Here is a 26,729-nt window from a genome sequence, read left to right on the forward strand (position 1 = left end):
AAAAAAAAAAGATCTATGGATCCAGAGCATTCTAAAGTTCTCAAAGATGAAGTTGACAAGCTTCTGAATATCAACTTTATCAGAGAAGTGAAGCACCTAGATTGACTCGCCAACCCAGTCCTGGTGAAGAAGTTGAATGACAAGTGGTGAGCTTGCATCAACTTCACAAATTTAAGTAAAGTCTATCCCAAGGACAACTTTCCGCTGCCTTGGATCGACCAATTAGTAGATGCGATAGTAGAGAACACACTACTCAGCTTCATGGATACATACTTGGGATACAACCAAATCCTAATGTATCAACCCAATAAAGAACACACATTCTTTATTATTGACCAGAGTATTTATTGTTACAAGGTTATGCCATTTAGCTTGAAGAATGTTGGGACGACTTACCAGCACTTGGTGAACAAGATGTTCGCCGACCAAATTGGCAAAATAATGGAGGTGTACATCAACAATATGCTCGTCAAATCAAAAGTCACCAAAAGCCACATTAAGCACCTGTGAGAAATGTTTGACATCCTAAGAAAATACATAATGAAACTCAACCTTCTGAAGTGTGCTTTTGGAGTAAGGTTGGGAAAGTTCCTGGGGTTCTCGGTAAATCAGCGAGGTGTTGAAGCCAAACTAGAGAAGATTCAATCTCTCTTAGACATAAAAAGCCCGACAAGCATAAGGCAGGTACAAAGCTTGACAGGGTGTGTGGCTGCACTTAGCAGGTTCATTTTCCGAGCCATGGATAGGTGTTTACCATTATTTGAACCTTGAAAGGGAAGAAGGGTTTCAAGTGGATAGAGGAGTGCGAGAAAGGCTACCAAGAATTGAAGAAACATCTGGGATAACCTCCTTTATTATCAAAGCCTATCTAGGGCGAGCCATTGTTGTTATATTTATTGGTATCTAAGTCCGCGATCAACGCAACTTTGGTATGTGAAGAAGGGGAAGTGCAGTGGCCGGTGTACTATGTGATCAAGAGGTTGCTCGATGGGGAGACAAGATACCCCGAGATGGAAAAGCTTACCTATGCCCTTGTCATTGCCGTTAGGAAGCTGCGACCCTATTTCCAAACGCACTTCATTCATGTGCTGACAAATTTTTTGTGGAGGAAGATATTGCAAAAGCCCGACGCAGCGGGCAAATTGATCCAATGGACAATGGAAATGAGTCAGTACAATATCAAGTACATTTTGAGGACAACAATCAAATGTCAGGCTTTGGCGGACTTCATTTCAGAATTCTCCTACTAGTCAAAAGGAGAAGTAAGCCTGCCAGAGGTAAGCACCTAAGAGGAGAGCGGGCAGTAGAAGCCAAAGTATGACGATCTGTGGAAATGGACTCTAGATGTAGATGGGTCCTTAAATGAGAAGGGGGCAAGAGCTGGGCTCTTGCTTGAAATTTCAGAAGGAAACCTGATCAAGGTCGTAGTCAAATTCAAGTTTGCTGCCTCCAACAACGAGGCTGAGTACGAGGTATTGCTCGCAAGGATCTGCCTCGCCAAGGAAATGGGGGCAAAGTCCATCAAGATGTATAGTGACTCCCAGCTCGTAGTCCATCAAATTATCGAGGAATATCAGGCAAAGGAAGACATAATGGCATCTTATCTCTGACAAGTGAAATCCGAGCTTGAGCAGTTCAAATCCTTCTCTGTTCTTTAGATCCCAAGAGAAAATAATTCAGTAACCGATGCTCTAGCTCTAACCTCTGCAGATGCGACAAATGCCAAAGGTTCGCAGATGTTCCGCGAACTCCACCCTAAGAGTTAACTACTTTGACAAGCCTCTAGCCGTTCGCAATTCGGGGTATCGACCTGATTGGCCCTTAACCTCAAGGAAAATGGGGGTTAAGTTTGCAATAGTTATTATGGACTACTTCACCAAGTGGGCAAAAATCGAGCCTTTAGTCACCATCACGTTGAACAAACTGAAGGATTTCGTCTACAAAAACATCATTTGTAGATTCGAAATCCCCCACACTATAATAACTGACAATGGAAAATAGTTCGACAATGAGGGCTTTAGTTTTTCTGCGAACGGCTTGGTACTAAGAAGAGCTTCGCCACTGCTTATTTACCTCAAGTCAATGGTCAAGTAGAGGCTGTAAACAAAGTTATCAAGCACACCATTGAGAAGAAGCTCGACACCTTGAAAAAGAGATGAGTTGAAGAATTGCCCGAGGCCTTATGGTCTTACAATACGACGGCCAAAAGCACGACAGGAGAAACCCCGTTCTCTCTATCATACGGGTGTGAAGCAATGGCCCCAAGTGAAGTGGGGATTAGTTTTTTTCGAAGGGAAGTTTACAACGAAGAAACAAACGAAGATCTTCTCCACCTAAGGTTAAACATAATCAAAGAACATCGAGTCAAGTCTTAGTTAAGGCTTGCCTCATACCAGCAGCGAGCTAGACAATACTTTAATACTAAAGTCAAGAACAGAGACTTTGAAGTGGGTGGCCTAGTCCTTAGAAAAGTTGTCTAGGGTACATAAAACCCAAACTCGGGGGCGCTCGTGCCCAAATGGGAAGGTCCATTCATGATCTTCGAAAAGCTTGCACCAGGAACTTTCTACTTGGAACACCTCAATGGTGAAGTTGTTCTGCGAGCCTAGAATGCCGAGCATCTGCGAAAGTATTACCAATGAGTAGTTTGGGTTCCAGCCATGTTTTATCTATTGTAAGGTCATTTATGGCCAAAAAGTTCTATCAATAAAAGAGGTATTATTCATCAACTTTTCTTTGTTCGCCATTTTTTATTTATTGTTTATCATTTATCATTTATTGCTTCAAAAATCGTGACCTAAGCGATTGCGTCCAAAAACTTAGAGTCAAGAGTTTGGAAAAAGATAGCTCAGCTCGATAAGCCATGCCAAAATCCAACTCATTAAGGTTGAAATTCCCTAAATCGACAAAGTTACAATTGAAAAAATTGAAGTAAAACATGTCGAGGGAAGTTGGTCATAAGCTGGCAACCAAAACTCAAGACGGACAATGAGTCCGAAGTCAGAGTTGTCGCATAAGATTTCCTCGCATATATTCGAAAAGTTCCTCAAGAAGCGAGCTACGCATAACTTGGAACAAATTCGATTTTTTTATGATAAGTCCAATTAGGACGATTAAAACGACTCTACAGAAATAAAAAATTGCTCGACAGATATATGCAAAAATATCTTCCATTGATTGAAAAGTTGGGTTATAAACTAAACTAAAAAAAAAAAAAAAGATACAGAAAGAAAAATTCCTAAGTAGGTGGAGGAGTGAGGGCATCATCGCCGGTTAGACCATGAACCTTGTCGCCAACTAGGACAGATGGTTCCTTGATGGTAGGAGTCACGATGGCCTCTTTAGGGTTGGGAGCTGATACATCTTGCGGAGGCTCGGCCAGGGGAAGGTCAATAACAATTAGGGGAAGCGTAACTAGGGGAACCAAATTCTCAACCTCCTGCTTAAGGCCAGTTTTCTCCTTGCCTTCCTCGACTTCTTCTTAGCTCTCACCATCAGGCTCGGAGTCATCCGAGTAAACATAAGTCATCCCTTGAGCCTCAGTCCTCATTTTGTCAACCTCCCCCTAATTGGACCGTGGCAGAAAAGAGAAGTCAATTGATGGATGAGCTTTCCACAACTTTTGTACAAGGAAGGCTTGTTAGTAAATCGATGAGCAAAGGCAGCGGAAAAACAAAAATTATTGCCCATCGATGACTTTGATTTTTCCAAGATCAGGGTCTGATATATATATATTACATGCTTAAATTGAAATAACAAAGATCCATGCAAGGATTAGATTATACCCGCGTTTGGAGGCTTTGTCAATATCTTTGAACACGATTTCGTTACCGATTCAAGAATGAAATTGAACTCATGTCGTCCACACGAAGACAGTTTGTCAGAGACTAAGAATTGATTTATCTAGAATCAATTATTGGCTTTAAGGAATCAAGTATTTGGAAGGATGGGAGTAGAGAAGATAAGAGAAAAAATTTCTCTTCGAAGAGTTCTCCATGGCAAGAAATGAAATTAGGGTAGAAAACCTAATTTTTCTTTACTTATATAATAAGTAAAATATCCATTCCACCCCTCAAGTTTAGCATCAACCAAGCATTAGGTAAAATTGCATATTAACCCTCATTTAATTATTTAGTTAAATATTAATATTCACTAATTAAATTTGTAATTTTGCTAAATTACCCCAATAAAAAAATTGGACATAGGTTACAACCTCAGTAAATTTAATTACATAACAAAATTACCAATATGTTCATTCATCCAAAAGACGAATATACCCTTCCAAAATTTACCATCCTTAAACCGTCTCCTAAGTTTGTGACCCGTAGACTTTTCATCATATCGACAGTGAATAGTATCACGATTGGCACTAATCAATCGTTTCGCTATACACAGACCAAGATTGGCCCCTAGCAAGGTATCATGGCCACTCGATAGATTCAGATTCAGTGAAACAGCTACCTATCAATGATATGGTTACCCTACAATCAAATCCTTTCATCATTTGTTATCTCATCAAGATTGAGTTACAGAAATAGTGTCAACCTCAACTATCCTTGATACCTTTGTATTCAGTTACTAGACCAATGACCGGAATAATAAATTGGATTGGGCTACAACTCAATCCCACTGTGGCTACGACTTTAGTGTCATTGCCATATACTGAATCGCGTAGTGAGATAACTTCTCTCGTACTTGGGAATGATGAATCCTCTATCGATCCACCGTAGTTTTGATACACTCCTCAATGCAGCTAATCACTACCGTATTGATAACTCTAAATAAAAATATTTAGGCTAGTCTCAAACTACACCAATCGGTGCACAAGACACTTTGATGATCTCAAGTCTGAGGATCACATGCACCACGATTCGTTAGAGGATTTATTCTATAGACACTGAGGTTACCATCTATATGGAATCCTCTGTGGGCCAGTCTAGTGAACTTGCCTATAGCAAGCACCCATGTGTTGCACCAAGTTGTCAGCAAACAACCTTGACAAGTGAGATTAGTCACTGTTTTTTGACAAGATCATTCAACACTATGATAACCTTACCATATTATCTGTGTCCTTGGTCAGAATAATACTAAGGCTACAAACATTTTTATAATGGCCACCATATGTGATCATAGGGTTCTCACTATCAAGATTTGGAACACTTGATACCCTCGTCACAGTTCTACCATTTTAAGTGTTAGCAAGTGATTGGATATACACAATGGAAAAATCAGATTCAAAAATTAAAATTTGATCAAATGCTTAATCCCAAAATCTGGGTATAGATTATAGTGTTTACATGTTTATAAAATTTATTTTAAATCAATATAATAAGCGAATCCATACAGGATCAAATTTACTTACATACATTTGGAGGCTCCTTCAAATGTCTTTGATTTGATTTCACTCCCGATTCAAAGTAGAATCGCACTCATGACGTCCACTCGAAGATAATCCATAGAACCATTAAAGGATTTGCTAGATCCAGTTGACGACTTCAAGAATCCAAGAAGAGAAAAGGATTTTCTCTCCACCAATGTAAACAATGTGAGAGGAAGAGAAGAGGGTCGCTGGGGTTTTTTTTAATTGAATAATGTTCCATTGGTTTTAATTTTAAGTTGCACTTATATAGTGCAATAATTAAAATCGTATTCCAATAAGGAATAGCTATGGGCTCCAACCCTAATTCACCCTTGCAACAAAACACCTTTTAATTGGTATTTTTTAATTAATTATTATTATAATTAAAATCAATTAATTTGTATATAATAATATATCAACATTTAATTATTAATAATAATCCATTTAAATATATGCGCACATATATTTAAATATAATCCCACTAATTTTAATTTTAATATTAAAATTAAATACATGCAACAATCTTAGCAAATTTAATTGCACTGTGAGATTACCAAAATACTCTTTCTTCCTAAAAGACAAAAATGCCCCTTTCACAAAAACGATTCTTAAATTATCTTCTAAGTGTGTGACTCGTAGGCTCCTTATCATATCGGCAGTGAGTAGTATCGTGATTAACACTAATTAATCGTCTCACTATTTACAGACCAAGATTGGCCCTCAGCAAGGCATCATGACCACCCGATAGATTCAGATTCAGCAAAATAGCTACCTATCAACGATATTGTTAGCGTGCAATCAAATTCTTTAATCATATCTTATCTCATCGAGGCTAAGGTACAAAAATAGCGTCAACCTCAGTTATCCTTGATATCTTTGTATTCAATTACTGGACCAATAACGGGAATAATAAATTGGATTGAGCAACAACTCAATTCCACTGTGCCCACAGCTTTAGTGTCATTTCCATTCACTGAATTGTGCCGTGAGATAACTTCTCCCATGCCCGAGAATGATGAATCCTTTGTCGATCCACCATAGTCTTGATACACTCCTCGATGCAGCCAATCACTACCGTATTGATATCTCTGAATAGAACTACATTGGGTTAGTGTAAAACTACACCAATTGGTGCACAAAGTGCTCCAGTGATCTCAAGTCTAAGGATCACATGCACCACCATTCGTTAGAGGATTTACTCCATAGAAACTAGGGTTACCATCCATATGGAATCCTCTGGTGGGTCTGTCCAGTAAACTTGCTTATAGCAAGCACCCATGTGTCGCACTAGGTTGTCGGCAAACAACCTTGACAAGTGAGATCAGTCACTGTTTTTCGACAAGGTCATTCAACACTGTGGTAACCTTACCGTATTATCTGTGTCCTTAGTCAGAATAATACTGGGGCTGCAAACATTTCCAGAATGGCCACCATATGTGATTATAGGGTTCTCACTATCAATATTTGAAACACTTGATACTCTCGTCACGGTTCTATCATCCTAAGAACATCTATCAATACACACAATTATGATTTACATGATATAGAAGAAAATTGTCTTTTATTGATTAATAAACATTATTACAGAGAGTCAATTCTACAATAATTGATTGGCTCTAGGGCACATACTCTAACATGAGGACATATATCAATACATATAATTATGATTTACATGATATATAATAAAATGTCTTTGATTGATTGATAAACATTATTATAAAGAGTCAATTCCACAGTAATTGATTGGCTCTAGGGCACCTACTCCAACAAGACTGACGTCTCCCAAGCTTGGTTCCTGACACCCTTGTTCAGCTCCCCAATTTGAAGCCTAAGTTGCACAGCCTTAGCCTCGACATTTTGTCGACCTTTCGCTTCCCAGGCAAGGTCGAGCGAGGCCTGTTTGAACTTTGCTTTCCAATCCGAGGCAGTTTTCTGAGCCGAGGTGAGCTCGGAGTTTAGCTTGTTATTGCACCTCACTACTGTGCCAAGTTCTTCTCAACCTCGATCGCATTGGCTTCGGCCTTCGCCTGAGTGGCCTCACTTACCTTAATCTTGTCAAGGAACTCCTTCTCCTTGACCTTGAAGGTCACCATTTCTTCCTTAAGCCGCTCAAGCTCGACCTGCTTTGCATCCTTCTCTTTCTTTGCTACCTCGACCTTAGCCAGGGCATCTTCCTTAAGCGTTTTCACTTCTTGCCATCCTTGATGAGTGCCCTCCAATGTGGCGTAACACTCATCATAGAGGATCCTGCTTGCCATGCAAGCCTAAAAGAGGAAAAATGGAAGTCAGTGAGGAAATAGGTAAGTATATGTAAAAGAAAGAGAAATGGGCAAACTGTTGATACCTTTGCCGTATAGCTGCACACCCAAGCTCGCAGCTACGGGGGAGACGAATCCTTAACACCCACGAAAGTTCATGGGGTGACGGATCCTTGGCTTCCGTAGCCCCGATGCTGATGTGCTTAAAAAGTCGATCGATCAATGCATCGACCGTAGCTCAAGCAGCCTCATCCATCTTTTTGCCTCCCTACTAAGGCAAGCTTGGTTCACTTCCCACAAGAATGGCAGCTTCGCCCGTGGAAATGGATTTCTTCTTGGCCAAGTCCTTGGCCACAGATTTCTTTGGGCTGCCAGCTTGCCCTGTGCCCTCTTTGCTCGAGCCAACTTGCTGCTTAGTAGCCTTCTGCTTTCTTGAGCCCCCTTAAGGCTCGGTCATTTTCTTCTTGCTGGAGCCCTCATACTGCTCCGACATGTTTTTCTTGCTCGATCCATCATGTTGCTCAGGGGCTTTCTGTTTTCCCGAGCCTCCAGTTGGCTCCAATGCTTTCTTTGCCAGCCCCTTTTGGGGCTCGGGGGCACCTTTCCTGCCAATTGCCTTAGAGGCAATCGCAGACTTCTTCGCACTTAGGCCTTCCCTAAGCTTGCCCCTACTTCGCTTCGTGCCAACAGCATCATTGAGCTACTTCTTCGTCGAAGCAATCAGTGGTTTCTTGGCAGCCCCAAAAGCTGCCACCTTTTTCTTCAGGCCTTTCGGTTTCTCGGCCCACATTTATGCGAAAGGAGAAGCAAACAATCAGTGATCTACCTACACAAAAGAAAAAAAAAAGCACAAGCAAGTGAACACTTAACCTTTTTCAAGAATGGTAATAAAATTGGTGTTGTCCTCGCAAAAGCTGTATGCCCTCAAGCGAGGAAGTGAGATAATCTTGTTGACGTTGCGCTCCCTATCGAAAAATTCGCTGAAGTGCTGAAGCCTCTGTAAGCTCACAGCGAGTAGAAAATTCGGCTCCACGTTAACTGCAAAGCAAATAAGTTTGGTTAGTTCGACTATCAAGCTTGAAAATGCTCTTCGCACACACTAAAGGTCAAAGTCTTACTAGCTTCTGAAGCAAAAACGTCGGTCTCCCCACCCTCATAAAAGAAAAACTAAGAGTCCTAATGCGAGACCTTCTTTGGAACGTTGACCAAATTGTTAAAACGTACCTTCCTTGCCTTGGAGAGGTAGTACGTCTAGTCTTGACCTTTCTTCAATCTATACAAATGAACGAGCTCCTCAACAGACTGCTCACTTAACTCAGTTATTTGGTAGGCTATGTATAGACCTATGATTATGACGTATGAGTTCACAGACAACTGGAGAAGGACGATGTCGAACCGTCTCAAAACGCTGTCGATGAAATGGTGAGGGGGAATAGACATCCCACGTCTTAGAAGGGTCTCAGAGATCGCCACCCAGCCTATAGGGAGATTCTTCCAGAAGAAGCCTTTCAGAACCCTTAAGTTGAGTTGAGGTGCATAAGTCTCATTTATGTGCCTAATATCCTCGGCATTGATAGAGGATTGCGGTTCCTTCCATAGCCTGTGAACTGGAGATCTCCTTAACTGAGCGACTTCCACAGAAGCATGATCAGACGAGCCCACCGCATCAAGGTCCGAGCTCCGTGCGACGACCTCCTCGAAAACCTCAGAGATTATGCCCCCAAGGACTGTTGAGCCCACAGGGGAATTGAACATGTGATCAATTGTATCGCTGCTTGACGAAGATATGACTATAGCTCTCCTTTAGGTACCTAAAATAAAAGCGAAAATGTGTCAGAGCTCGAAAAACTCGACCACCTATCCACACGTTGCTTTCAGTTTAGGCACCCAAGATAGCTCGCATCGGACAACAAACACACGCGATGTACCAGAGATTCTGACGACCGTCTTGATAAACGCTCCTTAAACTGAAGATTGCCAAAGACACACTCAAGAACCCTAAAAAAGCCGTAAAAGACTCAATGTGGCCACGACAATGACCACCCACAACTGCAAAACTCAAGAAAACAAGTAAAGGAAGGGAAAAGAAACCTTACTGGAGTAAAAAGAGAGGATGAACTTGTCGGAAAAGCACTATGAAGATGAAGATGCAGCGACGGAGTAAGCAAGAACGTTTGAGAATTTTAGCAAGGTGTGTAAGCTTTTTGACGAGTTTGCCTGCTTTTATAGTGGTTTGCATGGAAGACGAAAAGGCAAGGTTTGATCGTAGTTGTCGATCTATAGTGAATATCGACTCTCCATTCATCTAGCAATCTCAGCCCTTGGACGTGGCCACGTGTCAATCATCCACGAGGGGCGATCAGCCATCAGACTACCATAATCATAACCGTTGTTGCACGTCGCCTCAACTTCACGCGTGGACAACTGTAATCTCTCACGTGCAACAAAACATAATTGCCAAAGGCTGCCACATTTAATGCGACATGACCATTTGGAATTTACAAAAGTACCCTTTCTTTTCAAATTCTGAGTTTGTCAAGAATGTCACAAAAGAGGAAAGGTCAAGTATGGAGTACGTCAACAGGGCATGAGACCGACTCTCGAAGCTCGACCGAATCTATATCCATTGCCCTACCGATGAATGTCAAGCTTAATATCAAATCAAGCAATAGTCTTCGAAGCTCGAAATGAGCACCAAACACTAGGGGGCAGATGTTGTGTGTGATTTTTCCACCAAGCTCGGAGTATTGCGAGATTATAAGCACGATCCAGAACTAGCTCAACTCTATCGATTGTCCAACCCAGTATAAGCTCATCGAGTTATGGCTCAACCTAGCACAAGCTAGTCGTAACCAATCCTTACAGTTGTTCAACCAATTCACAAATAACTTCAGATCCCAGATGTCTCGGGAAGGATCAGATCGACAACAATCTTTGTGCAATCACAGCGCCCAATAGCGAGAATATCGGAGTTGCATTTCAAACTTGTTTATAATCCCTTTATTTTCGCTCTTTCCTTTGTACAAACTCTGTATATAAACCCCTTCCAACGATGAGAAAGGGGTTAGCAAATGTGATTAGGATTATCATTGTAAGCTCTCACAGCAAATACTAAGAACAATGGATGTAGGCTCAAGAGTTTATCTCGCCGAAGCACTTTAAAAATCTCTTTGTTATTTTCCTTACTGCATTTCATTGTTTATTCACTGTTGGTTATCCGTAATCACGCACACATTAGTTCCAGTCCCGACAAAGTTGATCAGATCGTTCTAGTTGGTGTATTTTTTGCATCGATGTATATATAACAGTAACATTAGGCCAGACTTGAATGAGAAAACTTATTTTGTCACATTGAAACTCTACTGCCAATGTGTAATTCTTAAGATTAATTATCATCTGTTTTATGAAGAAATAATCCTTTCTACAACAGAAACACACCCAGCAAAAACTACAAAAGCATATAGAGTTTTGAACATGATTACGAGTAGGATATATTTATTTAGGCAATGCATTATTCCCCAAGTATATTAAACAACTCCACAGAAGTGGCAAATTATATACTTCAGAAAAAAACTATTTGTTTAAGGCGTACAAATATTAATTTCATCTTCCTTGCCAAATTCACAGCCTGAAGTGAAGCAGCGCAGAAATCCCATCGAGGCCTTTTTCTTTGAAGTAGGTAACGTAGTCTTTGATTGTGGTTTCCCTGTACTTAGGAGGATTCTCTTCTGATAACAGCTCCGGTATTGGTCCATAAACTCTTGATGAGCAATGTGACTGAAGATCTGTGCTGAAAAAGCTTGCCACTGATACTCTTGGTCCTATCCGGTTCGCCAGTACTCTATGCTCCGCGCTTATGAATTTGTCATTTGATATAAGCTGCAAAAACCAGAGAAAAACATAGCCATAGCTAATAACCGTAAATTAAAAATTATTTGTTGAAATAGCTATACTGCACCAGGCCAAATTTGAAAAGATGATCAAATTCTTTCCAAACGATGTTAAATATATGAATGGTGAAAATTAACAACATGCCTGCAGAAGATCTCCGATGTTAACCACAAGAGCACCAGGAGTCGGGGGCACGTCAATCCACTGATTTTGATGAAGAACTTGGAGGCCACCCATATGGTCTTGTAGAAGTACAGTGAAAAAGTCATTGTCCGCGTGCTTGGGTGTGCCGATGGTTAATTCTGGCTGTGGGCATGCCGGATAGTAATGGCAAAGTAATGAAAGCCCCTCAGCACAATTCATGTCTTTCAGGTGACTTGTTTTCAAACCAAGAGCCTCTGATAATAATTCGAACAATACATAGCCAAGTCCCATTACTTGCTTCGAGTACTCCATAAGTATATCTCTGCAAGATGGTAACAGGTCATTAAAGTCCATACAGTGACAAATTAGTGTTATGTACTTGAAATAATCCTTTTATGTAGTATTATTTCTCCATTCTAATCGGTACAAAGATAAATCATGTTTTAAGTCACTGGTTTTTGAGATTTGTAAACAAAATAAGATTATTGTAGCAATTAATTAGCATATAAATTTGTACAGAAAACGTGTACTAATTAATCAAGGATTAATAAAAGTTTTTTGTTCTGTACCGATAAAAAAAAAATTGACACTCAGATCAACACCAAAGAACACCAATGATAATTAAAACTTTTCCCAGCCAGACTTTAGCCTGGTTAAGACAGCTTAATTTCCAATAATTCATCAAGGTTCAATTGTTTGTTCTATAAATTTCCCTTAAAGAGTAAAAAAATCTGTAAATAGCTAAGTATAAATTACAAATAACATACCTGCAAGCAGCTGGTAACTCTTCAGCCTGGGGAGGATGAGGAGCCATGTAACAAGCAATCGTATCCCGCCAGTTCGTTGCTGGTCCAGTATATAAGTCAAAATTGCTATTGTAGATAACCTTTCTGGTATAATCACGCGAGTAAAATTGTTTTTTCACCTCAGAATCTTGCTCAAAAAACCTGCGAGCCCCATCCTTCATCTCCTCCAGAACGCTCTCTGGAATCCCATGATTGATAACTTGAAAGAACCCCAACGTCTCCGAAGCATTTCGAACTCTTTCAACAATCTCCTTGCGGTGAATGGGATCTTTATCAAGTCTTTCCAGATCAATAATTGGAAACTTATATTCAGTGTCATTAGAAACCTGAGTTGTCTTGGCGAAGTTATCGGGCGGGTTATAGAATATCCTCGGAATCTTGACAATTCCAGCATCAACGAGTCCTTTAACACCAACTTTTGAGTCATCGAAAGCTTTTAACTCACTTGCTCGATCGTAGTTGGTTTCAATTGTCACCTGAGCTTCATCAGCAATGGTGGTCACCATTTTCGCTCGTGTGTAAGGAGTAAGGACCTACGATTCTGAGTCTTGAAGTTAACTATTGAGAGAAGTAATTGTAAAGAGAGAGGATGAGAACGGATGAGTGATAGCGTTTTTTGACTAATGCGGTAATGCCAAAGACTAAAATCAGATTTATCGTTCAGGTGTCAGCGTCATGAGCTGCCACTCGAGCAATGATGTCATGAATCCAAAAGAAAAATTCTGATAATCCACTATTATTGAAAATTATTAAATAACCCTATTATGGGTTTTTGATACTAATATAGAGAAGTTTTTGGTATTTTTAATTTTTTTTTTTTAAATATAACTCTAAGAGTATATAATATTTTTCAATGAAAATAGATGTGTTTTATGTTAAGTAATCTTTCCAAATCAATGAAATTTACTTGTTTTTTCAGCCTAAAAATTAAGAAATTGAAAGACATTAGCCCATAATTGAAGCAATGATGTGATGGTGAAGTGGGTAAATTAAATTTGGACCACTTCAAATGGCAATAAACTAATAAAATATATTATGAATACTCTAAAGAGATAATTTATACTTAAAAAATCTTATATATATATAAGATGTCTGATTTGGGTTCATGTAGATGTAGACTTGCACAAGTTATTTGAAGAATAAAATAATACTCATTTCAGAAGCAATTATAAGTTATTTAAAACTATTTACTAACATTTTCTTTTTATGAATTACTTTGGAAATTTAGTAAAATAAAAATAAAAAAAAATAAATAAAGTCACTTTTGTATAGATGAAAGTAAATCTAGGTAAGTGTATGCTTTTTTTTTTTTTAATCATATTTATAAACATATATATAAACAAAATAGAAAAAACCTAAACTAAAGTATTTCTGAATCAGTTAAAATTAAGCAAGACTTGTTTTAGTAGATGGGATTTTATAGAGAAATCGGGAGGACTAGCTGGTGAGAAGAGGTGACTTGCAGATAAAAAGTCCGTATGTTAGCTTGTCTTGTTTGTTATTTAAATTCTTAATGGTGAGATCCATGTGCATTCATTTTTATATTATATTAGGGCTATCAACACTTTAGTAGTTAGAAGCTTGTCCTTTAATTTTTTTTTTTTTAATCCAAACTATATATTAAAATAATTTCATAAGTTTTGATTTTAGATCTAGTTGTTTGAATAAAGACAAAATGAGAGAAAACTCAACTCAAACAGGGACAATCTCCGAAGAAATATGAAAGAAAATCATCGAACAATCTTCCAATTTCAGTTTGTGTCTAACTATCATAAGATTTTGTTGCTGATTATCATAACATACAAGGAAGTTTCCAAATTTCAAACTTGATGTACATAAAAAGAGTCATGGGATGTAATGTAGAAATTAATTATAAAAGCAAAAGAAAAGAAAGAACCCATACCCATACACTGAATTCGATGTTTGGGTAACAGGGTAAGTATTGGGAAATGGAAGTTGCCAGTATTGTATTGGTCCATCTTTCTCAACTAACATTTGGTTTTCCTTTCTGAACTAATATGGAAAAATAAATATAAGGACGATATTGATAAATGTATAGCATAAAGCCATAAATAATAACAAATAAATTGTCTCAAGATATTTCAGATGAAGAAAATTCACAAAGATTGATAAATGTATAGTTATGATTCTTATGAACCAGTGGTACTTTGGAGGATTCTCTTCCGATAACAATTCCTGTATAGGTCCATAGAGTCTCGAGCATGGGATTTCATCTGTGCTGAAAAAGCTTGACATTGATAATCTTGGTCTTTGCCACCACTCTATGCTCAACGCTTATGAATTTGTTATAAGCTGCCAAATCAAACAAAAAGGTAACCACATCAATTTCACTTCGGAATTAATAGTTCAACAATTCATGATCTTCCTGTACTATGAAAGATATGAGAGAATATATATCTGGAAAAACTGAGAACTAAAGACTTGCCTGTAGAAGATCTCCAATGTTAACCACTAAAGCCTCGGGATTGGGGGGAACATCAATCCAGTGATTTTGATGAAGAACTTGGAGGCCACCAATATGGTCTTGCATAAGCACAGTAAGGAAGGCATTGTCCGCGTGCTTAGTTGTGCCCATCGTTAATTCTGGCTGCGGGCAGGCCGGATAGTAGTGGCAATAAAATACAAGCCCTTCAGCACAACCCATCTCTTTCAGGTGATCTGGGTTCAGCCCAAGAGCCTCAGACAGTAACTCCAACAATAAATATCCCAATTTCATTACATGCTTCGAGTACTCCATCATTATATCTCTGCAAATTTGCATCGGAAGTGACAAATGCCATATTAGACACATGACATGAAAGAAACCAGATAACAACTTAATTATAAATTGCAATTAAATCACAAAACCTGCAAGCAACTGGCAGCTCTTCTGGGGTGGGAGGATGAGGAGCCATGATACAAGACATCGTATCTCTCCAATTAGTTCATGGTCCAGAATACAAATCAAAATTGCTATTATAGACAACCCTTTTGGTCATATCACGAGTGTAGTATTCTTTTTTCACCTCAGTATCTTGTTCATGAAACTTGCGTATGCCATCCATCATCTCTTTAAGAGCGCTCCCTGGAATCCCATGATTGATCACCTGAAAGAATCCCCACTCCTCCGATGCATTTCGGACTCTTTCAACAATCCTCTTCCGTAGAATTGGATCTTTATCAAGTCCTTCAAGATCTGTTATAGGAAAACTAAACTGATCGTCACCAGAAACCTTAGAATTACCATTAAAGTTGTCGTGCGGATGATAAAATATTTGGGGAATTTTATCGATTCCAGCGTTAACAAGTCCTTTAACACCAGCTTTCGTGTCATCAAAAGCTTTTAATTCACTTGCTCGATCGTAGTTCATTTCTAACAATTACTTTCACAGTAAAATTTTAAATTAACAAAAACACACCTATCTATTCAAGTAACTGTTGGTCATGGGCATCGGAACGATGCACGATTGGTTGAATCTGGTCAGAGATCTAGCTGTTGACAACGGCCAAAAAACGATAGCCATATTCTGACTGTTTTCGGCCAAATACACGATGGATCTTGTCAAAAAATATTAGATCGGTGTACAATCGACTAGATCTAGCCGATCACACGCTATTCTGACGATTGCCAGCCACCGTTCGGCTGCCAACAGTCGGTTGGATGGATATGAGTGTTTTTGTTAATTTATAAACTTTTATTGTGTGAAATATTTAGCTAAATTAATAAATATAGAGGATTAAAAAATAATCTAAATATTTTCAGAAAATGTTTTCAGAAAATATACTAAACACAGTTATATATATATACAACTATTGTTGCCCACTTCGAAACTACAAGCCTACTTTGAGACAAAGCAAAAGTCGTGGCATTTTTGCTTACCTAATATAACGGCAAAAAAAGAATAAATCTTATACTAACTCTTGTATTAATTAAATTACTATACAAATTGAGGGCATATATATATACAACATTTTTATACAAATTTTCTCTAACAAATTTAAAATTTAAAATAAACTTTCACCCAATATTTTTTGCCACATAAGTTTGTTAGAAAAAATTTGTTTAAAAAGGTTGTGAATATAATATTATTCACACACACAAACCTATGAACCAAATACTTATTTTTATGATCTAAACATTAACCCTTATGCTAAATAGGGCTCTCTCAATGCAATTCAACATGTGTTCAATTTTAAACTACTATTATATTTGATGAGAAACAAGTTAATTTTATTCCTATAATTCATAATAAATTTCATCATCTATATTATGTTAGAACCAGGATATTGATTAACAACTTCAAGACGTGTATCAATGCCACTTTAGTAAAGAAAATTTCGCCCCTTTATAGTGCAAAATAGGATCAGCAAATTTCTTTAAGATACAATGAAGAACCTATTTGTGTTATGCACAAAATAAAAGCAGAGTAGAGAGAGTTTTGATTATACTAGATTTTTAGTCTTCTTTTTAGTGCACTTTTACGGAAAATCTTACTTCTTATATACGATTGTTGGTACCTTTTAAAGAGAAGGTTGTTAATGTGTGAAGCCTTCAAACTGTGCCAATTTGGGCTTTATTGATGCACTGCCATTTCAAGTAATCTCCCTTGCATTCCTAGCCAGTGATCTCTAAGTAATCCAACGGTTGAGGACTCCTCTGGTGGTCAACCATATAAAAGCCGAAGCTTTCCCAATTTGCACAGTTCACTTCGATTGAAATCACGATAAGAAAGTCCTCTGCTAGGGTTCTTTGTCAATCACTGTTCTCTTGTGTAAATCGGTTGTAGATCCACCCAAAAAGTTGTGTTTCTTTTATAGGTAGAGAATCAGGGTTAGATTTCTCTTTAGGATTATAGATTTACGGTAGCAAGAGTGGAGCGATTGTGATTCTTGCAAGTGAGAGTTTGAGTGCAAGATTGAGAGTGTAATCTGTAATTCGGTGATAGTAATAATAGTGCAGTGAGCCTCAATATTTTGGAGCTCAACGTTGACGTAGCTTGTTCAATCTTGAACAAGTGAACCATGGTAAAAGATTGTGTGTTGTTCTTTCGTGTTTTGATCTATGCTTGGTTGATTAGTTTCTTAATCTTGATTAGGTAGACTCAAATTTACAACAAAGGTACCTTTTGGAAAACCCTTTAAGATATGGACAACCTTTTGAAGGTACATGATCTTTTGAAGGTACATGGTCTTTTCAAGATACATAACCTTTTAATAATAGACATACCCAATTAGGAAAAATGTCTCACATATTAGAAATTGAGATTTATGGCACATCATTTTAAAACGAATAAAGATAATATATATATATATATACTCTGAAGTGTTCTATGCATCCTTCAGCTTTGCAAGAATTGATAATGTAGAATGTAATGAATAACATTTTACATGTTTGCTCTGAGCTGAAGGATATATATATATATATTACTGTGAAGTGTTCTATGTATCCTTCAGCTTTGCAAGAATTGATAATGTAGATTGTAATGAATAACATTTTACATGTTTGCTCTGAGCTGAAGGGTGGCCTGATTATTGAATGCTCTCTCAGACCCATCCCATATTGAACATAACTTAGGCTTTAGTAAAGTACACAAATACGATCAAAGTGTTGGAAGAGTACATCATCAAAGAAAACTGGAAGCAGATATATAAAATAACAAATATCAAATAAGTACAAATATATATATCTATATATATATGCATTATAGTTGTGTATTTGGATGGGAATATATTTAGCGGCTTGAGGTGGGGGAAAGATAAGAAAGCAAGTCATGGTCACTTCAAATTTGGCCATGTCTTCCTCTGTCAAGTGAACCCATGCCTCTATTCCATCTCCACATTTGGTGTCCATTAAAACAACTAAATTCCTGTAAGGCAAACTACCACAAGCCACCCATTTTGGCTTCCCCAGCCCAAATTCAGCTTCATATACAAGAAACCTACAAAAACACAACTTTATTATCCAAATTTATATTCCAACGACAAGAGCAAACTCAACCCAGACTGTTTAGGCTTTTGAAGAGGGGAGGCCGATGAGTCCTTAGGTGTTAGATGGCAAGGGCGGATCCAGAAATTTCTGTTAGGGTAAACCAAAATAAATGAACATTAATATTTTTGTCTATTAATATTTCTGTTAGGGTGGACCAAAATCCAGAAATTGTACATATATATATTTTAAACTTATTGCATCCGCCCCTAGTGGAGGTTAGATTTTGGTGGTTGTGATTGATTGGAATTTGATTTGGGAGAGGCGGCTATGAAAACCTCAATTGCTCGATTACCAACGATTTATTGGTTCGGCGGTAGTATGGTTTGAAGGGTTTTCATAAGTGATAATTGAGGAAAAAAATGGTGATGATGTGGGGTCGCAATGATGCCAAAATCGGAAATGGAATATAAATTTAGATAATAAAGTGATATTTTAAAAGTTTATGGGTGGAAGTGTCATTAAGTCATTAGTTGAGTGGGAAAAAGTCGTTTACTCTTTGAATTTTTTGCAAAGCATATAAAAGACATTCAAGTAAAGTGCTTGGCATTTATATTATCAAAATTTTAATTTTGATGAGTAAAAGCTCCGTAAGGTCAGTCTCAATGACTCAAAACTCAGTTAATAGAGACCTAATCACCACTTGACCCATGAAAATTGAGCCTTAGCCCGTAGGGCATCAGCCAGGAATAGAATGGGCTTCAAAAAGAGGCCCTGAGGAGGACCCAGAAACTCAACATTGATCTTTCTCGTGTCGTGGAATAACAGTCACTAGACCAAAGGGAATTCGTTATTCCAACCGCAAACTACTATTGCAGATCACTCCCTTAACCTTAAGTACTTTGGTAAGGCAGTATTTTACAATGATTGACAAAACCAATAGCTGAACTTAACGATGATTATGGATATTCTTTTAAATCTTCATTGCCAAGTTCATAGCCTGTAATGAAGCAGCGCAGAAGTACCATCAAGAGGCCTTTTTTCCTGAAGTAAATAACATAGTCTCTCACTGTGGTTTCCCTGTACTTTGGAGGATTCTCTTCAGATAGCAATTCCTGTATAGGTCCATAGAGTCTCGAGCATGGGACTTCATCTGTGGTGAAAAAGCTTGGCGGGAGCAAGGTTTGAAGAGTTTTGGTGAGTGGTGAGTCGGGAAGAGAATGGAAATGGCGTGGGTTCGCAAAGATGCCAAAATCCCTCTATGGTTTTTTTGTGACAAAGTTTTCTGTGAACTCTCTATGGTTCTTTTGTGTTTCACCATTACATTCTTCTCGCAGAGCATTTGTACTCCAGGACTTTGTACTCAGATATCTGGTGATGCCCTATCTCTTATGTCTGTAGAATAAGTATAATATAGATTTATCAAGAAGTGACTGAAAATTAAAACTTTTTGACGCTATTACAGTAGAAGCGGCAGGTTGACCCCCTCTTCCAAATCCAAAGTAACTTCACAGCTTAAAATGTTCCAGTGCAGAGGTTCCATTAAATCCTTCTGGTTTTGGATGCATGAATTTAATTTTTAAATAATCGTTTTCAGTTGTTTCCCTGTAAACTGGGGGATTCTCTTCCGAAAGCAGCTCTTTTATTGGACCGTACAATCTAGAATGCTTCCCTTGTGCTCTGAAGACACATGCTACCGAGATTCTTGGGCCTACGTTTTTCGCCAGCACTCTATGATAGACGCTTTTGAATTTGTCATTGGATATCAGCTGTAGGAAGACAGAAGTTAAAACCAATCACACCTTATTTATTTTTTGATACAACCTAGATTTACCTAGTAGGTTTAGGTGATTAACAATGAGAATCTAATTACTGTTAAGATCATATAACATTCCAGCCGACAGCTCTAAAATAAGAGATCAATAAATAAAGCATGTTTATTTGTAAGTACGTTGACTTGCCTGTAACATATCTCCGATGTTTACAATTAGAGCTCCAGGAACTGGGTTAACATCAACCCATTGATCTTGATGGAGGACTTGAAGGCCACCCGTTTGGTCTTGCAAAAGAACGGTGATGAAGGCACTATCAGTATGCTTGCTAAGGCCTAAGGTTAACTCTGGTTCTGGGCATGCTGGGTAGTAATGACCGACAAAATTTAGTCCTCCTGCGCAACCCATTTCTTTCAAGTGGTTGGAATTCAGACCAAGAGCTTCCGAGATCAGTCCAAACACTGTCACCCCAACCTTCCTTATTTCATCACAGTAGTCGATCAGTATATCTCTGCAAGTTGGTCAAACATGCAATAATATTCAGGTCTTTTGAAAGGATAAAATTAAGTTTCAGATTAAAATAGACCAATATTGGTGTTATTGCATACCTGCACACTGTAGGCAATTCATCAGAATTAGCTGGGAGGGGAACCATACGACAAGATAATGTATCTCTCCAATTAGCTACCGGTGCTCGATATAAATCAAAATTGCTATGATACACCGCCGCTCTTGTTTCATCACGAGAATACAACTCTTTCTTTACCTCAGTATCTTGCTCATGAAATCTGCGTATGCCATCAATCATTTCCTCCAATATGTTTAATGGAATTCCATGATTGATCACCTGTAAGAATCCCCACTTCTCACAAGCATTTCCAACTTTGCCAACTATTTCACAGCGTAGGCTTGGATCTTTATCAATGCCTTGAAAATCAATGATAGGAATTGTAAACTTGCAGCCTCCAGAACCTGATTTGTCACCGGGCTCATATTGCTCATCAATGAAAATCCGTGGAACTTTTGCAGCTCCGGAGTCTACAAGTCCTTTCACACCCGTTTTTGAGTCATCAAAAGCCTTTAATTCACTTATTCGGTCATATGTGGAACCGCCTTCTGCCTGAATTTTGCTTGAGTTGGTGATCTCCATTTTCTTTCTTATGCAAATGGACGTTGTATATGACTCTTCTGCTGTGCTAGAAGATATAAGAAATTTTTTCAATGTATCAAATAGAATATAACATATATTTAAGAAAAAGAACAAGAAAGCATGCAGCCCAACTGTCCGATTCCCTTTGACGTTTACACTATCTTTAATCAACGTGTGGGATTAAATTAAAGTCTATAAAACTACCTACAGGTCCATTTCAGCAAGTAATTAAATTTTCTAACCTTCCCACAAATTAAGAATATTGTTTTTAGGAATTCTGCTGCCTCATTTATTATGATTATCTAGTGTACACGAAATTATCTTCTAATTAAAGCTCCAGGGGAATAAAATCCTGCTCATTAATTTGTAGGATATAGCGAGCTAGTTTCCTTAATCCTTGTCATGAGCTCACTATTTCTTGTTACAGCAAGACAGTTTTGTTTTGTCTGGGCGTGAGTTCATTTCCAGGTTGCTATAAGTAACAAGAATACAGTGCAGCTTTTGTTTTATATTGGTGGGAACACTAAATTTGTTGCTGTAATCAGATATGTTTCTACTTTTTCTCAGATAGCTTTCCAGAGCATATATACATGTTCACCGTCATCCATGACCACCATCTCTTCTTCTTCCTAACCATAATTAATTTCTTTATTTTTCCTTTTCGGATTTCAGACGCAATCAGATTGTTTAGCCTGTTTGGTTTCACAAGGCACTCCAATAATTAATAAGATTGTTTTTAAAGAATTCTTTCCCAAAATAAACAATTTTTTTTGGTTTCACAAGGCACTCCACTGAACTTAAAATTATTTTAAACCAATCAGATAGATCATCATCGATCCTTATCTCTTTTTCTTGCTTTGGAGAATACGTTGACATTATATTTTTTATCCCTTCAATTATTGAATAATATATGTCAAATTAAGAATACTCTTTTAAATTAAGTTTACTAATGTTAATTGTCTTCAACTTCCCTATCACAACTATTAAAATACAAGAAATCAATGGTTAAAAAATAGATTAACATTTTAAGTTAAAATTTTAAATTTATTTTATTTTATTATTGCTAAAAGTAATACAATTTTTTGTGTGTGTATATATATATAAAGTTGGGCTTAACCATGTGGTAGTTTATTTCACTGGTCAATTCACTTTTCCTGTCATCATATAATGAAAGAGATATTATTGAATCAACTAATATAGGGTTTGAGATCCCAACTTTATACTTATAGAATTATTAATATAAAGTTATAAACAAGTATAAAATGATTCTACCCTTACTAAAAAATTAGAGGAAATTTGGCACTTTGGCTAAGGAATTGAGGTGCATGAAGGCAGATTAATTAGGAATAGACACATACTAACTATTTTTGAGTAGTCGAGTGGTTAGATAAGAATTTTTTGGTATATTACTCAAGAGGTACTAAGTTCAAATTCATCATCAATTGCTAATAGGAGTAGTCGCTGGAGCTCTTACTCAGTTGATAGTTTCAAGGTCCCGAGGGATTAGTTGAGATGTATCCCATGTCAAAAAAAAAAAAAAAACTACTTGAAATATACAACACACAAACAGCTAAACATGTGACGTGAAAAAAATAATAATAAATGTTTGAGAAGGCAATGAATAAATTTTATTATCGTTTATTCTGCTTTTACACTATATTTTCCATTTTTTTTACTAAATATGAACTTTTTCTAAGGCCAAAAGTTTCACTGAATATCGACCTCCTTTACGTAATATCTTTACGATAATGTAGAATAATATTTCTTGGTATTCTTTCCTCGTGGGTATGAGTATGACTGGGAGGTAGGTAACGTAATTATTTAAGTTTATATTTAATTAAATATTTATTCTTCCGATAAGGTGATTCCTCGACCTCGAGTTAAGGTTATATTTAGTAATAATTTAGTTGAATATTTCTTTCAGCCAGCTCATTGGTAGCTTAAGTGGATTGTCTAAGTTTATGCCAAAACATTAAAAAAATAAAACTAAACGTAAAACTAGTAAATTTATAGTTTTATTTTTTTATAGTTTGACAACACAAGTTTTAATATTAAATTGTGAGTTTGCTGTCATGCGTCGTCATCGCAATATTTTAAGCTATACCATACCAAAGCTTGTTTTCATAAAATTTGCCGGCATATTATGACATGTAGAATTGCCAACACAAAATCTGACCCAATTCATTAATGTTACAAGTCTATGCACGATGCATAAAGCCAGCGGAAACTGTTTTCCAATTATTGAAGAGCCTGGCAATGCCAATATTCATCAAATCTCCAACCAATTACTTCATAGCTTAAAATAATCCAAAGCAGAGGTGCCGTCAAGCCCTATTGAGAAACTGTGCGTCATGAATTCTTTTGTGGTGGTTTCCCTATATATTACCGGGTTTTCTTCTGATAGCAACTCATTGATTGGACCGTACAGCCTTGAAGAATTCTCTGTTTGAAATTGCGGTCTGAAGAAACATGCCACTGAAATTCTTGGACCAACATTTTTTGCAAGCACTCTGTGATTCACGCTTTTAAACTTGTCATTGGAGATTAGCTGCATGCACAGAGACACAAAAACTTGTATGAAATCGATGAATCAGAAATAAACTGCATTTCAAAATCTAGTACGAAAATTAACTTGCCTGTAACATGTCTCCCAAATTTACGACTAGACCTCCAGGAATTGGAGTAACATCGACCCATTGATTTTCGTGGAGAATTTGGAGGCCACCAATATGATCTTGGAGAAGCAAAGTGAGGAAGCTACTATCAGCATGGTTGCTAGTGCCCATGGTTGATTCTGGTTCAGGGCATGCCGGGTAGTAATGGCACACACAGAAGAGTCCCTCTACACAACTCATGTCTTTCAGGTGATTTGGACTGAGACCAAGAGCTTCAGCTATCAATTCAAATAGAGTAAGTGCTAGTTCCTTAGCCATTCTCGTATAATCAAAGATTATATCTCTGCATATTAAAAGCATAAAAGGTCAGCCGCATGGAGACAAAAAATATGCATCACGAAGGAACATTGTGGTGTTATTATATACCTGCATACTTCAGGCAATTCTTCAGGATCTGGTGGATTAGGAGCCATAACACAACTCAAAGAATCCCTCCAATTAGCAGCTGGTGCTACGTACAAATCAAAATTGGAATTATATAGCACCTTGCTAGTTTGGTAATCACGGTTATAAAACTTTTTTTTCTCTTCAGTATCTTGCTCATGAAATCTACGTATCCCATCAATCATTTTATTCAGCATGCTTACTGGAATGCCATGATTGATAACCTGAAAGAATCCCCATTTCTGGCAAGCATTTTTAACTTGGTTAACTATCTCGGAGTGTAAATTTGCCTCTTTCCTGACGCCAGCTAAATCTATAACTGGGATAGTAACATTGGACTCTGCAGACCCTGATTTACCGAGCTTAAGGTTGTCATGTATGAATATCTTTGGAATCTTAGTCAGCCCGGCATCAACAAGTCCCTTTACACCTGCTTTTGTGTCATCAAATGCCTTCAATTCATCTTTGCGGTTGTAGCTGGATCCAGTTTGTGCATGAGTATCACTATCACCAGAGCTTTTCAGACTGGTGACCATCGTATTTTTCTTTTCGTTTTTCGTCTCCGAATGTGAGATGTGAATGGGAGAGTTCAGGGTAATTAAGTAAATCCTTTACGTGCTGCCTGATTATCGAAGAAAGCAATTTGTTTCTGTATATTAAAAGACAACTCATGTGATTAGGATTAATCATACCCAAATAGAAAGTATATACTATATAGCAAAGTAAAGCAAGCCCTTACATGTTACTAAATTCCAAAGTACTGTTTTTTATCAATAAAATTCTAATGTGACGGACCTTTTCAACATTTTAAAAGCACATACAAATCTAAAAAAAAAAAATTCCACACAAACAGATATCTAACAGACCTCAGCATTGCTCGAATACACATTGATCTTAATTTTTAACCACAGAAATAAATATCAAATTAATTTATGAATTAGGGAGAATCAATAGTCTCAAAGATAATAAAAATATTTAACTATCTTTTGATAATTGAGTGGTACAATATAAATTTTTAAGTGTATTAATTAAAACGTCATAAGTTCAAATCGTTTTTTTTATTGTTAACAGGGTGATTGGAAATAATTCAAAGGTTTCATGTGCGTAGACTGACCAAATATTCTGATCAATAAAATAAAAAAAATAAAAAAACATAGTAGAAGTATTTAGTCACCACTTGGAAAGTGTTAAGCGGGTACTGGGTACAAATTGTCACCAGATATTTTTATAATAATGCAATCAATTTAGCCCAAAACTCCAAGGCAGTCAACGGCTGACCATGAAGAGTCGAAAGACAATTTTGCCCCTAATCTGTTTCAACGATACTATACAATACAACACATTTCCCACCAACGACCACCGTAATCAACAGAGTGTCTGAGGATCATCATCACCTCCATTAATTGCAATATAAAATGAGTATTTATTAAATAGATGCAGGGAGTTGCTTGAAAGATTATGGTTAAGTTCCTTATGTTTATTTAAAAAATTTCTAGTTTTATTTAATCAAAATATTTTCAATTTATCTTGACGTGTTTAATTTAAACCAACTCAATATGAAAAATGGAAAAAACCTGCTTCGAACTCAGGTGGTGCTACGCGTGTGTCTCGACGGCTTCTTTGGTTTTCCAGGCGTCGGTATCTAAGGCAGTGATTCCGGAGGCGGAAACAACGAGGGTACCTCGGCGGAATATAAAAATATAAGTCTTGTCTGGTGGCTTGAATAAAGAGGAGTTGGGTAGGCCGTAGGCTATGTAGAGTTGAGCTGGTTATGGATAAGTTACGACTATGAAATTAAAAGAGGGCTGGGTAGTGACAGGGCCGGACCAGGCCTACCCTCACATTTAAAAAAAAAAATAAAAAAATTATATTAATACATATATATAGAGGTGGGTCTTTTGGCCCAGTCCCAAAATCCGGTCCTAGGACCGAAGGATCGGTCCTAGGAGGCCTAGTCCCAAAACGGGACCAGGCCTAAGGAGGAGGGCACGGGCCCTCCATTGGGCCTTCTCCAAGGCCGGGGCCTGGGACCGGTCCCAGCCTGGGCCCAATTTTTTTTATTTTTTCAATATAACCCCTGTCAAATCACCTAAAACCCCCTGTTATTTTAAATAAACAAAAATACGAGGGCTAAAAGAAATTTGACAAAATTTATTAAAAAAAAAAAAAATTAAAAATAACCGTTGGCTGCTGCAGGCTTGCAGCAGCCAACGGTAATGTTTAAACTTATAACCGTTGGCTGGCAACGGTCACAGCCAACGATTATAAGTTTAATATAAATTAAAACTTTTTTTTTTTCATTTCATACTATAAATAACCCTAAAATCTTTCATTTTTTTCACACCAATCAATCTCTCATTCTCT

At 37.5% G+C, this 26,729-nt stretch overlaps 3 protein-coding genes and 1 pseudogene across 3 annotated transcripts; all 4 read right to left on the bottom strand.

Moving 5' to 3' along the window:
• Window positions 1–11,083: 11,083 nt before the first annotated feature.
• On the bottom strand, window positions 11,084–13,070 carry LOC116112630 (1-aminocyclopropane-1-carboxylate oxidase homolog 1-like). Its single transcript, XM_031398750.1, has 3 exons — window positions 12,420–13,070; window positions 11,653–11,974; window positions 11,084–11,496 (listed from the first exon to the last, which is right to left on the bottom strand). The coding sequence occupies exons 1-3, from the start codon at window positions 12,962–12,964 to the stop codon at window positions 11,239–11,241; spliced, it is 1,125 nt and encodes a 374-aa protein (XP_031254610.1). The 5' UTR covers window positions 12,965–13,070; the 3' UTR covers window positions 11,084–11,238.
• An 825-nt stretch (window positions 13,071–13,895) lies between these two features.
• On the bottom strand, window positions 13,896–17,645 carry LOC116112538 (annotated as a pseudogene).
• Window positions 17,646–19,512: 1,867 nt separating this feature from the next.
• LOC116112657 (1-aminocyclopropane-1-carboxylate oxidase homolog 1-like) lies at window positions 19,513–21,352 on the bottom strand. The gene is made up of 3 exons (XM_031398783.1): window positions 20,765–21,352; window positions 20,346–20,667; window positions 19,513–20,153 (listed from the first exon to the last, which is right to left on the bottom strand). Exons 1-3 carry the CDS (start codon window positions 21,304–21,306, stop codon window positions 19,893–19,895), a joined length of 1,125 nt encoding a protein of 374 aa, XP_031254643.1. The 5' UTR covers window positions 21,307–21,352; the 3' UTR covers window positions 19,513–19,892.
• A 2,025-nt stretch (window positions 21,353–23,377) lies between these two features.
• Window positions 23,378–24,968, bottom strand: LOC116112514 (1-aminocyclopropane-1-carboxylate oxidase homolog 1-like). The gene is made up of 3 exons (XM_031398650.1): window positions 24,348–24,968; window positions 23,943–24,264; window positions 23,378–23,854 (listed from the first exon to the last, which is right to left on the bottom strand). The coding sequence occupies exons 1-3, from the start codon at window positions 24,899–24,901 to the stop codon at window positions 23,597–23,599; spliced, it is 1,134 nt and encodes a 377-aa protein (XP_031254510.1). The 5' UTR covers window positions 24,902–24,968; the 3' UTR covers window positions 23,378–23,596.
• Between the last annotated feature and the right edge of the window lie 1,761 nt (window positions 24,969–26,729).

The sequence above is a fragment of the Pistacia vera genome, unplaced genomic scaffold (genome assembly GCF_008641045.1).
Source record: "Pistacia vera cultivar Batoury unplaced genomic scaffold, PisVer_v2 Contig1200, whole genome shotgun sequence".
Taxonomy (NCBI): Eukaryota; Viridiplantae; Streptophyta; class Magnoliopsida; order Sapindales; family Anacardiaceae; genus Pistacia; species Pistacia vera.